Genomic DNA, 15,544 nt, shown 5'->3' on the forward strand with positions numbered 1-15,544 from the left:
AATGTAAAGTAAAAAAAAAAAAAAAAAAAAAAAAAAAAAAATGAGTAACATAAATAACCTTGTAACAAACATACACAACACACACAGGCATGCATTGATAGCCATAACAGACCCAAACCGCTCGAGTCTATAAAAATAAAAATAAAAAGAGAGTAATTTTTAATCAAAGTTAATTTTCAAATTTTCCGGACAAATAATTCTTTCAAAAATGCAAACACAAAAATTTATTCACTTATAGAATAAAAAAAAAAAAGAAAAGAAAGAAATGAAATGAAATTCCTTTTCTCTCGTTTAGATGCACACACAACCCGAATTAGTTATATTCATAACACACCGACAAGACATGGTTAATGTTTTAAATTAAATTGAAGGAAAATTATAAAACACTACTACATACGTGTATGCACACATACGCACGCACATCCACGTACGCATACGAACACATTCACATTCACACACAAGCAGCAATAAAACTAACCAGACCTCTGGCCAACCAACAACATTTTGGTTATGTTTTTGTCTAAGCAAACATATGCGTATAAGTATATATTTATGTACATATTTTTCACTAGGCCAGCTATGCTTTTTAAAGCAAGACAACTATGCTTAACTTTACAAAGGTAGACACTTCGCCACACGAAGCAAGCAGTAATTGCAAAATTTCTTGCTTTCAGTTATCGATATGAAACTTTTTTAATCGCAACCGAAAATATTTAGTTAAAATTTCTTTCTTCTTTACTTTTCTTATTATTTTTTTCTTTTTTCAATTCACAAAAATTTTCACGTTATACACAGTGCCAACGAACCAAACGAACGAATACGAATGAAAGAGACAATGAAAAATTACAAATAACACAGAGAAAAACGAGGCGCGCAAGATAAAGAGCAACACACAAAATGGTTTATAGAATACAAAAAAAAAAAAAAAAAAAAAAACAAAAAAAAAAGAAAGAAGGCACCCATATAAAAACGAATACACGAGCGGTCGACAATTTAGTAGGTAGAGAGAGATACTCGAACACAAACATAGACAACAAGCTCATGCATGAACTGCTTGTAAAAGACTCAAAATACAAATAAAATTATCGTTTCAGTTAGTTTGTCTGAATAAAACAAAAAAAAAAAAACTACACATAAAAGCAAAAGCAAAGCCCGAATAATATCACACACATTGATTATTGCAAAGCATTTAAAAAGAAAAAATAAAAAAGAAATTGCGAGTGCGAGTGCGAGAGTACAAATACGAGCGTTCCTCAAAGTAACAATTCCTGCATGCTATAAATATCTATAGGCATTTTTTATACGAAAAATCTCATAAAAATTTATTAGCACCTAATCTTTGAGGAAAGCATTTAATACGTAAATATTAGGCTAAATTCAATTACGACATCTAAATAAACTTTGGTTTGATGAGAGAATACTCATTTAGTTTTTCCACACTAAGCGTAGGTAAACTAGTAACAGTAACTTCTCTTTCTTTTTTCTCTCTCTCTCTCTCTCTCTCTCTCTTTGAAAGGAACTAAATACAATAAGCAGCAAACTATCAACAAAAATAACTATTAACTGTAATAATAGCATCTATCTACGATAGCACGAATACAGATATATATATTATATGATATTCCCATGTGTTTAGAAGCAGCAAACAATATTAATGTACTTACTGCAGAATGTTCATTATCACAGATAGAGGTTTAATTTTTACCGTAATTTGTCAATAGTTTGATAACTAATTATGCTCATGACATACATATGGCCAAACTGTATGTATATATATGTTTATTTCTATATTCATCGCAAGGAGAATTATAAGCTTGACATATGTCTTATTTAATGTCAATGCTTCCTTATTCAAGTACTCAATGTATATTCAAGAAGGTAAGAGCAGCCAGTTGGGTAAGAATCGCGACTACCATGTCACTGTTCGCGGGTGCAAATCTAAGTACATTAGAATTGACTTTGGCCGCAGCTATACTGAATGCTTAGCCGATAAAAGCAGCATAGCATTTAGCGATTGAGCACGCACGCACTCACTCCCTATCTCTTTCCCTTTCTTCACTTCTTTTTAATAGTGACCGTGTTAAGCGTATAGATGACATCTTGTCAGTAATTAATTCGATCTCGTTTTGTAAAATCTTTTGTTGTTAATTGTCAAATATTGAAGTTAAGCGTATTGATAGAACGGGACATGGTGTATGATGGATAGCACATTATAAGATACATTTCTCAAGGATTTTCGCGCAATTTGTTAAAAAATGAGAAACATTTTTCTAATACTTGCTATAATATGAATTATCTTCCAAAATCAAATTTCATGACAAATTCCTGTTAAAAAAATATTTACTCAACCCGACATATATAGATATGTTATATATATGATATATATATATATATATATATACATAATTAAACATTGAAGATTTTGTTTTGGGGAAAAGAAATGTTATTGCATGTATTGAAACATTCGAAGAAAAATAGATTTTTTAAAAAAATCCAAAATTACTATGCCACCGTAAAATAAGGATAGTAATTATTACTCAAGCTATGTCCACGGATGGTAATTACAATTTGGCCGCCATGTTCACCACAGAACCCAAACAACTTTATCAAACACAATGAACCCTGATATATATCACTAGCATTGCACACCTGTAGGCAAGGTATGTCAGCACCTTAACGTTATGAGAAATGTTTACAAAAATTCTTGCAAGCTAAGCTCAATTTAGCTTGTTTTTACACTAGTTCCAACAAGCGCGGTAAGTAATATAAGAGTATATTTCCGTGCCGGCCATTAAAACAATGCAAACAAAAAAAATGAAGAGGACGGAGGAGGGTTTTTGCGATGAGTCGAAATAATGTATTGCTTCCTTCTTACGATTAGGACAAACTTACGACCAGAATGCAATTTATAATATCAAAGTTTTTGTTATGACAACAAATGTGGTTTCAAATTCTTTTTTTCTTTGTTAGGTCAAGAGATTTGATTGAAAACTTAGCATCTACGCCTTAATTTTGTTTATCTAACAATTTCATAGTAAAGTGCGTACGCCTGCGTATAAATTATGAGGCGTTAATCGTATGCATATTATATGCCGATGTATGCCCCCTTCCATGGAATATCATATTGCTGTCGTATAAATTTGTGCAAGAATGGCTTAGTTATTTTTGGGGAAATAAGTGGCGAAGTTAGAATTGTTATTGTTATGGTGATAAAATTACCAGCCCTACTGCTATAGGCTACAAGTTACGACAGATAAATATATTTTCAGACTTAAAGGTCATGTTTCCGAAGGTGTCCTCGACGCGACATTTGTTAATCTATACAGAAGACTATTTATTTGTCACTGGGCTGAGATTTTGAACTTTTAGATTTGCACTTCCTTTTGCCGGATGATGTTTTAGAAGCTACCAACAAAAATATCTTATTCATCCTTGGTTGATAATTGCTCCTAATTAAATGATTTTTATTACAAACTTAATTTGGCCAAGCACACCCAATCCAAGGTAACCGATTTTCAAGCGTCTGAGAGAGTTCTTTCAACTACACCGGCGATTGTTTTCAGTCAGTTGAGCCTTCGATTTTTGTAAAATGGAACTATTAATAACACCTAAATTGGTTACTTGAAAATTTCGTAAAATAGTAACAAACTTGGAGTACAAAATTTTCAGTACAACGGTGTTTAGTTATGAGAACAGTGGTAATAAAAGTCTCTTTCTACTGTGTTCAGCATATGAAGGGAATTTTTCTTTCAAATTTGCAGGCGCCTCGAATATATATGTAATTTTTTTTTTTTTGTAGGTTAATACGCGCAGCTGACAGAGGTTCTTCTTATTCCTTTTTTAAATTTACAAATTAGGAGGTTTTCATTTTAAATTACAATCATCTGATGCCCGCACCTATATCCACAATGAAATGAAACTGTGTTCGAGAAGAAGAAAATTTGTCATCATAAGAAGTCGTCGTAATTGAAAATATACTCCAGCAAAGAGTCCCATAGCAGTGATAGTGTTACATAAAATTACCTACACTAGGCAGCCTCGTTGCCTACGTAAAGATTTGCAGCCAGCAATAGAGGCATAAAGATTACACAGATGAGTCATTATAGCCTATTTTCAGAACGATACTATTTTATACATGGAAGCTCTACTATCGGATTTGTAAACGATTGCCAATACCGGTGGTTTTAAACACTTATTAGCAGGATATTGAAATCCAACTAGTCGCTAAGCCAATTGATATTCTATTGGGTTTCGTTGTCACATTTTAGTTAAGATCTTCTGCATTCCTAAACATGCATCATGACTTAGACTGTAATAGGGTTATACTATTTATGATCACTATTCGACATATCGACATAGCATTTGCTCACCTATAACACATCTATACTTGAATTTAGAAGGTTTGAGCCTTATTGTAGAGGTGATAATAGCTGCTTAAATAAATAAAACTAAAATAGATTTTTAAAGTATGAACTTAAACTATTGACAATAATTGGATGTGGAAGGGGGGAGGGCTCCATTTAAATTATTTTCAAATAAACTAATTATTGGTGCCCCCTTTAAACTGAGTATTGACGCTGGTTAAATTTTATTTGAGAATAATATTTCAATCATCTTTCCTTCATCCTTCTCAGACAAAAACACTCATCATTTTCAAAGCCTTTGAAAACTTACCTCAGTCATAAAATTTACATAAAAAAGATAATTCGCTACTATCGCGTAACTGTGTTTTTTAATTGCAATGCTGAGTTTCAGTGGTAGAAAGTTCAGCATTGAAACAAACTTTTCATTTTGACTTTGATCTTCAAACTGGCGTTCTTGGCATGTGGTTTAGAATTTTCTCTCTATAACTACATACAAATATATTTAAATCACATAAGTTAAGTTTTTATTACTATTCTTGTCTCACATTGTTTCAGTTGCAAATATTTTTGTTATTCAGCGTATAGAATTACAACTCCTCGTGATATTTTTATTTTAATATTTTTAATTTATGTCCAGTTCGAGTTCACATAGCGAACATTTAACAAAGCCAGGCAATCATTCAACTTACGCTACAGTACAGGTAAAAAATAAAACATCGTACCTATACTTTTCACATAATGCATATCGAGGTCAATCAAACAGCAAGTGAAACAAAATGATAACGGTATAATCCTACAAGATTTCTTTTTGGTGGCTTGCTTCACAGATACGATAATAAAGTGGGATTCTTTTTTTGTCTTTTGGAGTCCTAGTGTAGCCAACATCATTAGTTTTGAGAACGAAGTACACTAGGCTCCTGTATTCTTTCATTTTAGTTTTCTTTAGACGGACATTCAAACGCTTAATAGTCTTTGCGATTTCCCCGTTGCTGGGTAAAAGTCCTCGAGGTTAAAAAGTACTATAAAATAGCGGGGTTTTATAATATATTCGATATTGTCAAAGAAACTTTGTCCTAGCATTGGCAGGCCTACCGAGATGGATTTACATTTGGGTACGCGTAATCCTTAATTTCGATTACTTGTTCGCCTTCTTGCTCTACTCGGGCTATATATTTAAAAGAAATATAGAAAGGTAAATAGTTCTTTTAGTATTTTTATTTTTTTTTATTTATTTATTTAAACAAAAGGAAAATAATGTTTTTTGATCCGCCTGGGTGGCCGAGTAGGCAAAAGTCTCGACTAGCAACTCAGTGGTCGTGGGTTCGAATCTCAAGTGCGGTAGAGTTTTTAATAAAGGCCGATAGCCTTAGATGCTAGTGCTTTTAAGAATTTAGTCTTAGAATTTATTTCTCTGGCGAAATTAATAATAATAATAATAATAATAATGTTTTTTGATATTAGGAAGCAATAAGTTATAGGTGATTTTAAATGTGATGGACAACTTTTATTTAAGATTACTTGTTGAATGAATTTTAAATTAAAATTATTAAAAACGGCCAGCTTTGGATTTAGATTACTTTTAGAAACACTTGTATATAACTTAAATGAACCTACCCATCTAATGTCAAATTTTTAAAAATCATTTCAAACCAGATACTTCGGTATCATCACTTTTAGTCGCAACCAAATGAAATTAAAAATTTCTTTTAAAAGAATTGCCTACAAAGATGTACAAGAAAAAAGGACATTAGTCATTTCCACTACTCTCAGAAATCAGCTTTCATTAAAGTCGTGGCTACGACAGTGTACAAACTGTTGCAGCCCTCTTTATTAAAAACAAGTCTTAGATGATGATATATATGCCATAAGAAAAAACAGAAATATATCATCATCTGTTTATAAAAATTCATGCGTTTTCTTTTTTTTTTTCAGTTTAACCTTGATCTTAATCACCGTACGCATATGCATACAACTGCGCAACATATAAAAGTTAGGATTCTTTGTCTTGCATTAGAAAAACTTAAATCCTTATAACTTCTTTTTCCCTTAATGAATTCTTTATAGCTTCGTTTTACTTTGCAAATCAAAAAGAGGGAGATATACATGTAATTTCTCTTTTTACATATGCACATATATATATGTTTTTTTTAATCTGGCAGTGCTAGAGAGAAAAGCGGAGAAATGCGCGGTTTATTCGTGTATAGTAACGAAAGCGACAAAAACTAAATGAATAACCTAACACCGAATAATAACACAACTGTAAACTCACCTCGAACTGCGGCAGGCAAAGAAAGACAGCAGCACATTAAATGGTTCTTTTTTTATGATATAAAGCACAATATCCATAAAATAAATTTTTTTAAGCATTAAAATAATTTGTCAATACTAAAATTTCTTTCAAATTTGTCGTAAAGGCATTTAACCTTATAAAGTAAAAAAATATGATAGGAAAAGAAATGAAAACGACATCAAAAACGATGTCTACCGAAATCCCGTATTAAGCGTAGCACATACAAATACACAAGAACAAACGCGGCTAAATAAGACTTTTTCTTCTTCTTCGCTTTCTGGATAGTAAAATAAATACTTTGTAATATTTATAATTCATTTAATTTGGAAATTCTCCTTTTAAAATTTTACTATGAAATAAAGAAATTTTAACGCTTTTTCAACACGCACGTTTTTATTTTACGATTACTCCAAATAGTGTTGCAAATGCTTTACGGTTTTCTTTGCTATAAATTTCAACTGCTGCTTCTTTTTATTCTACTCCTCCTCCTACATATTTCTTACAGATTTCCTTTTGCTTTTTGTTTTATTATTATTTGCTTTTGTGAAAATTATTTCTTTTAACATTGTCCACAATTTGTTGTATACGAGTTACGTGTATGTGTTAGTCGTCGTCTATGCTGCTCTGCTCTGCTGCTTGTCCCACTTTCATTTGCACTTTTTATTTTGGCAGACAGGCTTTTTATTAAAATTTTTGTAGCCGTACAAAATATATTATAGATTTTCTAACACTTTTTTTTTAAGATTAATGAATTATTCAATAATACATATATTTCCAAAATATATTCACATTATTTATACTTAATCATAAAATTTTTACAAATCTTCTCGACGAACAACACGACGCGTTTTGCTGCTGCACGAATAAAATTTAATGAACGAATTTTGTCAGAGAAGTACTGCCAGATATGAAAAATTATAAATATATATTTCATACAAAAACAATTCAAATTTTTAAAATGTACATTTGCACAAATAATTTTTTTTGTAATATAAACAAATTTATTTATTTATATATATGTATGTATTCACACCCCAATGCACCCGCATGTATGTATATATATATAATGAATACATATAGATAGATATCCAATACTTAACAAAAAAAAAATGCATTATTACGCAAATATGATCAAGATAGGAATATCTGCGACATATAAATCTTCTCTGGACGAAGAAGAAAAACAGCATTATTTAAGTTGCTATTTTTTAAAGTTGGTAACCCTTTTAATTATATATATTTATATGAATACAAAGGCAAACAAATATTTAAGGTGTGAATTTAATAAAAATTTTACGTTAAAATTTCAGAAAAAAAAAGGAAAAATTATGACTACCCTACGGCCATTTACTTGTGATGATTTATTTAAGTTTAATAATGTGTAAGTAATCATATTTTTTCGAAATTTGGCAAAAAAGAAAACTGAGAGTTCATTGCTGTCCTGTTTGATTGACAGCAATTTCGATCCCCTTACAGAAACATATGGTTTGTCATTTTATACACAATACTTGGCCAGATGGCCGGAGTACTTTCAATTAGCGGAATCGCCCAGCGGCCAAATTATGGGTTATAGTAAGTAGAAGGTAAAAAAGAAAAAGGAATAGTAGTTCACAAATTATTTTCAATCAAAAAGTCATGGGCAAAGTTGAAGGTCATATGGAAAATTGGCATGGTCATGTTACTGCCTTAACCGTTTCTCCAGATTATCGCCGCTTAGGGTTGGCCGGACTATTAATGAATTTCTTGGAAGATATCTCAGAAAAGTATAATCTTTTTTTCTACATGAAGTTTTTGCATTGCATGTTCTTTTTCAAACTTCTCTAGGAAACGGGCGTATTTTGTGGATCTATTTGTGCGTAAAAGTAATCAAGTGGCTATTAATATGTACAAAAATTTGGGTTATATTATTTATCGTACAATATTGGACTATTATTCGGGCGAAAATGATGAAGATGCGTATGGTCAGTAATAAGAGATGAAAAATTTACCGTTTTTTTTTTTAATTATTTGTTTTGTAATTTTTAGATATGCGTAAGGCTTTGTCCCGTGATGCGGAGAAAAAGTCGATTATACCGTACACACAGCCAGTACGCCTGGAAGATTTAGATATGAATTGATATTAAATGTTTCGTTTGTTTTCCTTTTAACTTTTCGCTCACTCATCAGACTATACTTTAATATGTGCTTCCCCATATGAAAATTCTTCTCTTTTTGTTTTAATAATATGACTTTGAGGCTATGTTCCTAACAATTATTAATACATTGTATATTTGTTTATTTAAATGTATGTAAATTGTTTGTTTGTGGTTTTGCAATTTTACCATAATATTAAAAGATATATTCCACTATGCCCCTCTTTCCCTACCTTTTTTGCTTGACCAATTGAGCTCGTATTGCATTATTATATTGTTATTAATATAACAATTCTCTCTTTATAACTCATGCTATGTTTTCCACACATCCCGTATGCGAAATAAGTAAAAGGTAATTGTGTAATAATAAATTAATTAAAATCTATCCTTTTTTTTGAAATTGATTCACCTTAATAATTTATTGCAGTTCATTGGAGAATTCCATGATAAGAAAATTATTTCTTCTCTCTCTTTCTAGATAACCATACGTGAATTACGAGAAAATGCAAATTGACGCGTTACAAATTTTCTTTAGTTTACTTCCGACTTGACAATATTTTGAAAAGAAACTTTTTTAATAGAGAAGAGATGACTGAAATTCCCATTAAATCCGATAAGTTGACCACATAACAATCTTGCTGTATTTGGGTTAAACTGAAGCAATAGGATGAAGTATTGCGGTATGTTAACTATTCCTTTTAAATGAATATGATTCAAAGATTCAATACATATAACCTGCATTAAACACTATGGCAAATGAGACCTTTGGTATTGTAACAATAGTGATGATCCTAGACTTCAATGCACTTATTATTCCACAAGGTTAACGATGTCCTTTTTTGAAGCTTGGCGAATCTACGGCGGATTGTCATTGGCTTACAAGCGTATAATCACTATTACAATTTATAATATTTTAAATAATATTTTAAATATAATTGATTGAATGTTGCTTTTTCGGAAAGCTCAAAACACTATGGTATTATACATTTTCGAAGTATGTATTCGAATTATGCCTCTTTCCAGCTTTGATGGAAGGCAATCAACTTAAAATGGTTGAACCAAATTTGAAGTCTATATTCATTTTCACATAAGTAATTCGTCTTTAAATTCGACGAATAAAATATTTGCGCCACATTAGACTCCGTTAATGAAAGTTATTAAAGCAACAGCATCAGAAAGAATTATTATATCTTTTTCTTTAATTTAAGCGTGTCCTGATAGGTGAAAAGTTTCCATCTCTTTGTGTAGCAATCGTATTTTCTTTATACAAAAAGTTCTTGTAATCGTGACGTACTCAGATTATATGCAAATATATTCATACGTCCAAAGTATATTCCAATGTATATTTCCAAATTGGAATTTTCTTTCTTAAATTACATAGACGTCTGATTCTTCAATTATTATATGAGCAATATTGGGAATATAAATTAGTTTAGTCCGTTTTTTTGGTGAAAAATGCATTCATTTCGCAACAAAACGAATCAAGCGCACTTGTCAAAGTGTCGCCCGTTGCTGGTTAGTACCTTTTCTCACTTATAAGGCAACTTTCAAATTCCGTCTCGAAAAAATCGATCGTCTTTTTTAGAGAGCCGCAATGCATTCGTCGAAACGAACCAGTAATCAGAAGGAGCAAGATTAGTGAGAGAAACATCCCACTGGACCGTTTTCATATATTTTTTTACGACTTGTGCGACTTGCGGCCGAGTGTTGCCATGCAAAAAAATAATTTTATCATGTCTTTGCTCGTATTCCGGCCGTATATCTCACAATGCACGGCTCAAATGAATCTGTTGTAGTCGACCACCGACCACCTGTAATAAAATCCAATCACATACACCCCATACATATATTTCAATCCTTGAATATAGCACAGTAGTTTTTCTTCTTACAGTCGTCATCGAATATCTTGTCAACTCCAGTTACAATCTGATGAAAAAATCTTTCATTGCGTTTGAATTAGTGCCTGGCCAATGATCGTAAAATCGCCTTTCAATATTTCTCGGTTTCATAAGTTCATAAGGCATTCAAGTTTATTTCTTGCATCATTCTCATAGATTTCAATCGTATGAAAACTGCTTGTTGACTTACTCCCAACGATTTTGTGCGATTTTGTCCCCTTGAACGCTGCAATCACTATTGTTGAAATTTCGAAACCATTTCCTACATGATTTATCAGTTGAACCAATGTTGCCATAAACTTCTACAAGTTTCAACTGCAACACTTTTCTTCCGCAAAAAAGATGCTTAGTTAAAACCAAATTTAATATATTGAAACTAATAAGTGAAAACCATGATATTTTTATGAAACTAAAGGCGATATGAACTCAATATTACTGACAGATGTTTGAAAGCATCGAAATCGGTTGTCACTGTGACACGTTCGTGGCCGCGAGAGCGGACCGAAATAATTTGTACTCCCAATAACATGCATTTGTTGTCTTGCAAAGCCAAATACAATTTATGTAACTTATCGTATCGTTTATATTCGAATAAAAGATACCGTATTTTGTGCAAATGAGCAAAGAAATATTTTAAAAATGTTACGAGTTCATTTTTGTTACTATTTTCGCTATTCCCATACAGTACAGAAATCCTTGTAGATACGCAATGACCTTGACACTTGAGTCGAATATTTCATAAAGATTCAAGTTTATTTTTGAAATTAATCGCAAAATTAATTCAATTCGAATTCAGATTTTAACAAGAATGATAACGATTTTTACTATCATATGCAAGTAAGCAAATTTATCTCAAGTACAATTATTTCATTTTATTTCAATTATATCATAGATAACATAAACAATGGTCTTTCGGTCTGGGTACGCTATGGACGATTTACGCCAATAATATGTATCTACCTTAGCATATTAGGCAGACTCTTCTGAAGCTGTACTGCTTAGTCTGGGGCGTATAGTTAACATGATTGTCAGATTTTTGTGTACAATGTCACACGTTAGCCTCATACATCTTGTCTTATGTTCAAAATTCATTTTCAGTATCATTTCATAATAATGTGGTAACGAATGATTTTTTTTCGAAATTCTTAAATCGATATTTTCAAGGATCTATAGATTGCTTTTTCAGAAATCTTTTCTGGTGAGAGTGACTTTGTTTCTTTGGAATGGTTTGCGATATGAATTTCATTTCATATTTTCTAACGCTCTAATAATGTTTGTCGACTTAAACTTTTAAACTAAATTTTACTTACCTTCCTATGAATATTATATATTATTATATGTATATATGAATGTAAATGTGATTTATTACTGACTGGAATTATTCTGCAATTTGCATCTTTAGCTTGCAGTGCATTTTCATTTTTATCTGTCTATCTTCGATCTAATTGGGTTTGGGAGCTAATTCTGACGGTATGATTAGACTATATGCGTATGTATATATGTATACGAATTATTGTATCTTACATACTTTGATTTAAAATTCAAGTCTATATGATTACATTACGCCACAGTCTTATATCCTGATATTGAATAAATGAATGAAACAAAATGAAATGAAATGAAATAGATATTTGAAAATCGGACCTAAATCATATATTGTTCATCATATCGAACACATTGTTAAGAAATGAAACATTTATGCGATTGTATTTGAATTCAGTGAATAAGTTTGTTAATTCCTCGCATTTGACCTGGCTGTGGAAAATCGCACAGTCTTACTTTGAGTGCGCTAAGGATTTCTGTTCGATTAAAATCTAAAGGTGAACTAGCGATATACGAATACGGATGATTTTTCGTCAACGTACGCTGCGTACGACTACGCCTATAGCATAGCGGCATAGTAGACATACAATTCTATTACAGAAACTGTTAATTAAAAAAAAAAATTCAATTTCAATTTTAATAATTTCTTCTTTACTTTTACTTTTTTCGCAGATTTGCAAAAAAAAAAAAAAAAAATTTATAAATTTTAAAGCATTATTATTAAAGCACTATATATATATCGATGGATCGCTTCATGTTGTTTCTTAAAGCAAATCTAATGAATACTATAAATGTGTGGATGGATTCTTCTTTTGCTTCACTTCTTCTCCTTTATTAAATTAATTGAAAATTTTTTCTTCTTTCTTTTCTGCATTATAAATTAAATGCTGTTTATCCAATTTTTCTAAATATATTATTATTATTTGATTTATAATACTACATCTAGGTCTAATAATTTATATAAGTATTTATGATTTTATTAATTTAACTTAAATGGCAAATAAATGAAAATTTTCCTTTTCAAAATTCATTTTGTGAAAAATATTTTATCCAGTTTCGCTTACAGAACCCGTTTTGCTTATAGAAAATTCCTTCGAATTTAATTGGCCGTTGGGCAAAAAATAAGGTTAAATTTTTCTAATATACATATCATTCCATAAAAGTGCTTAGGAAAACACATTGAAAGGAGTAAATCGATCCATTTTTTAAAAATAGTCGTAAAGCTTTGATTGCTATATAAATCTTTAATTTCAACCTTTCCATGCAGAGAAAAAACAAATCGAAGCAAAAATCTAAACGGTCGTCCCCGTTTTAGAACGTAAGGACAGGTAGTTTTCCTCTATTACCGTTCTAATGAAAATATCTTATAGCAATAAAAAAAAAAAATTCTTTAATCGCTGCATCAGGACAACATTCTAATACACTTACGTCAGTACGGTTCGTAATCGATAAAAAAAAAAATCGGTCGTAGTAAAAGTTAACTGATAGCGAAAGAAAATGCGCAACATATTCTGACTGACCGACTAAACGACTATCATAACAGATAAGTAAGATCGTGTATGAGTCCGGTGAGTATTAAGCTTTCTATCAAGCAGTTGTCAACGTAGTTCGCAAGACGATGTTTTTACAGTGACGTTTCACGTCATCATGAACGTTAGGCTGAATATCGAGTTAATATTCGACAACTTGCATCAATGCAACGAAGGCCTTTCAGAACGTGGGATATCTTCAAAACCCAAATTGCCTAAACGAATTTTGGCACTGGCTCTCCTCACCTTATACATCGAATATTTGTTTATTTTCCTTAAATCGCACTTTTACCTTCTCGATGGCAGACAAGAGAACAAAATATTCCAAAAGTGCTCTATATTTGAAAGGATATCGAGCACTGGGCAACTACTGCCTAGAATCCGTTAAAACTTTTTAATAAGCAAACCTTGTTATACCATCTATCAAAATATACAACGACTATGCGGCTTAAATGTAAGAGAAAATACAATTAATTTCTTTGTTGGGGAAAAAAACGAAATGACTTTCCATACAACTCTCTAGTGTTCCAGGTCAGTAAGTATATCGAAAACTAGAATTTTGTGTTCGTATAAGAATCGAAAGTCAAAAATTGCAAAGAAAGTTATGACAAGTAATTGATCGATCGTGCTACGGGTAGCCCTTTAAGAATGGAAATGGAAATATAGTTATGGATAAAAAGAGAAAAACATAGAAAAATGGACCAAAATTTCGGGTGCTTATTAAGGTCCGAAGGTAATATTAAAATATTTTCTCAATAAATCATCTCTAAATTTGAGGTACATAGATGAAACTAATACGAACGGTGACATTAACGAGACAAGTGATAATACCAAGAGTGAAGGTGAACTGAATATTACTAATGCGAGTTATGCTAACAATAAGTACAAATTTTGATCCGAATCTAACACTAAAATATATTTTTCTAAAAGTCATCTTATAAAAGTGCAGTCCGTCTCATCGTCTGGTGCGTCTTATAGTCCGCAAAATACGGTAGATATACGAAGATGCGCTGAAGCTTTACAGCTTAATTCTGTAAACAATGTGCGAACAGTAGCTGAACTCTTCGGCGACCTAATCCTAAGCAAGCTCCTAATTTCATTGGTTAAGCATATGTGAATTCGATTTTCGAGTTTTTTATGTGTGTTTTTTTTTTTTTTTTTTTAATTCAAACGAGTTAACAGAGTTAAATTTTTCATTATAAAAATATAAAATATTTTATTTTCAAAATGATAAAATAATGTAAACGAATAAGAATATAACAAAAATTAGTAAATAAATAAATAAAAAAATAAAAATAAAATGAAAACATTCCAAGAGAACATCAGTTTTTTAAAAAGTTAAAAAAAAAAAATGTATTATGTTTTAATAAACTGAAGGGAGTCTTTAAACAAAAGAAACCGAGAAAAAAATAAAAACGCATTCCTTACGGGCAATGAGAAAGACTATGAAATAATTGCGCCCTACACCACTTGTCATACTTGTGAGTATATTAAATTTGTGTTGATGTATGCAACTTCACATTATCTACAATTTGCTTATGAATCATATATATTTTCAGTTTTTGTTTATTAATGATTTATGAAAATTAAAATTTCACTTCTTCTGTTATGAACGTCTGCGGAACAAGTCTGATAGAAAAGACAGAAAAAATCCATTCGAAGCCCACAAGGATTTGAGAAGACAGACTCGACTTTTATTATACCAATCGATTCGGAATCATTTTCTGAATAGATCTAAGCTTGTCCGCCCATCTGTCCGTCTTGTTTTTCTTTTATGTGACCTATAAGCTACAATTTTTTGATTAAAGGAGGAATTTGATCGGATCAGTTCCCCAGTTTTTCGACCACTAATGCCTTATTTCGAACCTGTAAGGGTAGTGTAGGATAGTTTATGCTGAACCTTGGCCGACTTTTATCTTTTTAGTTGTTTTTCTTATTAAAAGCAATTTGTACCAGACTTACTTTACAAGCCCAAATATTTTGCTATTTACGTCTTTAGCGTCTTGTT

At 31.2% G+C, this 15,544-nt stretch overlaps 2 protein-coding genes across 3 annotated transcripts in view; one reads left to right on the top strand and one right to left on the bottom strand.

Annotated features, from left to right (window-relative positions):
• LOC119644761 (supporter of activation of yellow protein) overlaps window positions 1-540 on the bottom strand; it is a 28,460-nt gene extending 27,920 nt beyond the window's left edge. The window contains exon 1 of the mRNA XM_038044484.1: window positions 398-540. The gene's annotated coding sequence lies outside the window, so the exon portion shown is untranslated. The remainder of the gene's footprint in view (window positions 1-397) is intronic.
• A 7,367-nt stretch (window positions 541-7,907) lies between these two features.
• Window positions 7,908-9,471, top strand: LOC119639893 (N-alpha-acetyltransferase 20). 2 transcript variants are annotated; one of them, XR_005247586.1, is made up of 6 exons: window positions 7,908-8,035; window positions 8,111-8,226; window positions 8,288-8,417; window positions 8,479-8,615; window positions 8,680-9,138; window positions 9,265-9,471. XR_005247586.1 is itself a non-coding variant. In XM_038037601.1 (6 exons), the coding sequence occupies exons 1-6, from the start codon at window positions 7,983-7,985 to the stop codon at window positions 9,298-9,300; spliced, it is 534 nt and encodes a 177-aa protein (XP_037893529.1). In that variant the 5' UTR covers window positions 7,908-7,982; the 3' UTR covers window positions 9,301-9,471. The 2 variants fall into 2 exon arrangements, 1 of the variants encoding a protein (XP_037893529.1); XM_038037601.1 differs by having other exon boundaries at window positions 8,680-8,741.
• Window positions 9,472-15,544: the final 6,073 nt, after the last annotated feature.

This window comes from Glossina fuscipes, unplaced genomic scaffold, assembly GCF_014805625.2.
Source record: "Glossina fuscipes isolate IAEA_lab_2018 unplaced genomic scaffold, Yale_Gfus_2 0, whole genome shotgun sequence".
Lineage (NCBI taxonomy): Eukaryota > Metazoa > Arthropoda > Insecta > Diptera > Glossinidae > Glossina > Glossina fuscipes.

Excerpts from the sequence above, each read along its gene's own strand:
- LOC119639893 (XM_038037601.1), top strand. The coding sequence starts at position 7,983 with ATGACTACCCTACGGCCATTTACTTGTGATGATTTATTTAAGTTTAAT. Across the intron at positions 8,036-8,110 it reads TTATTTAAGTTTAATAATGT|CAATTTCGATCCCCTTACAG; the intron begins GTAAGTAATCAT and ends TTTGATTGACAG. Across the intron at positions 8,227-8,287 it reads CGGCCAAATTATGGGTTATA|TCATGGGCAAAGTTGAAGGT; the intron begins GTAAGTAGAAGG and ends TCAATCAAAAAG.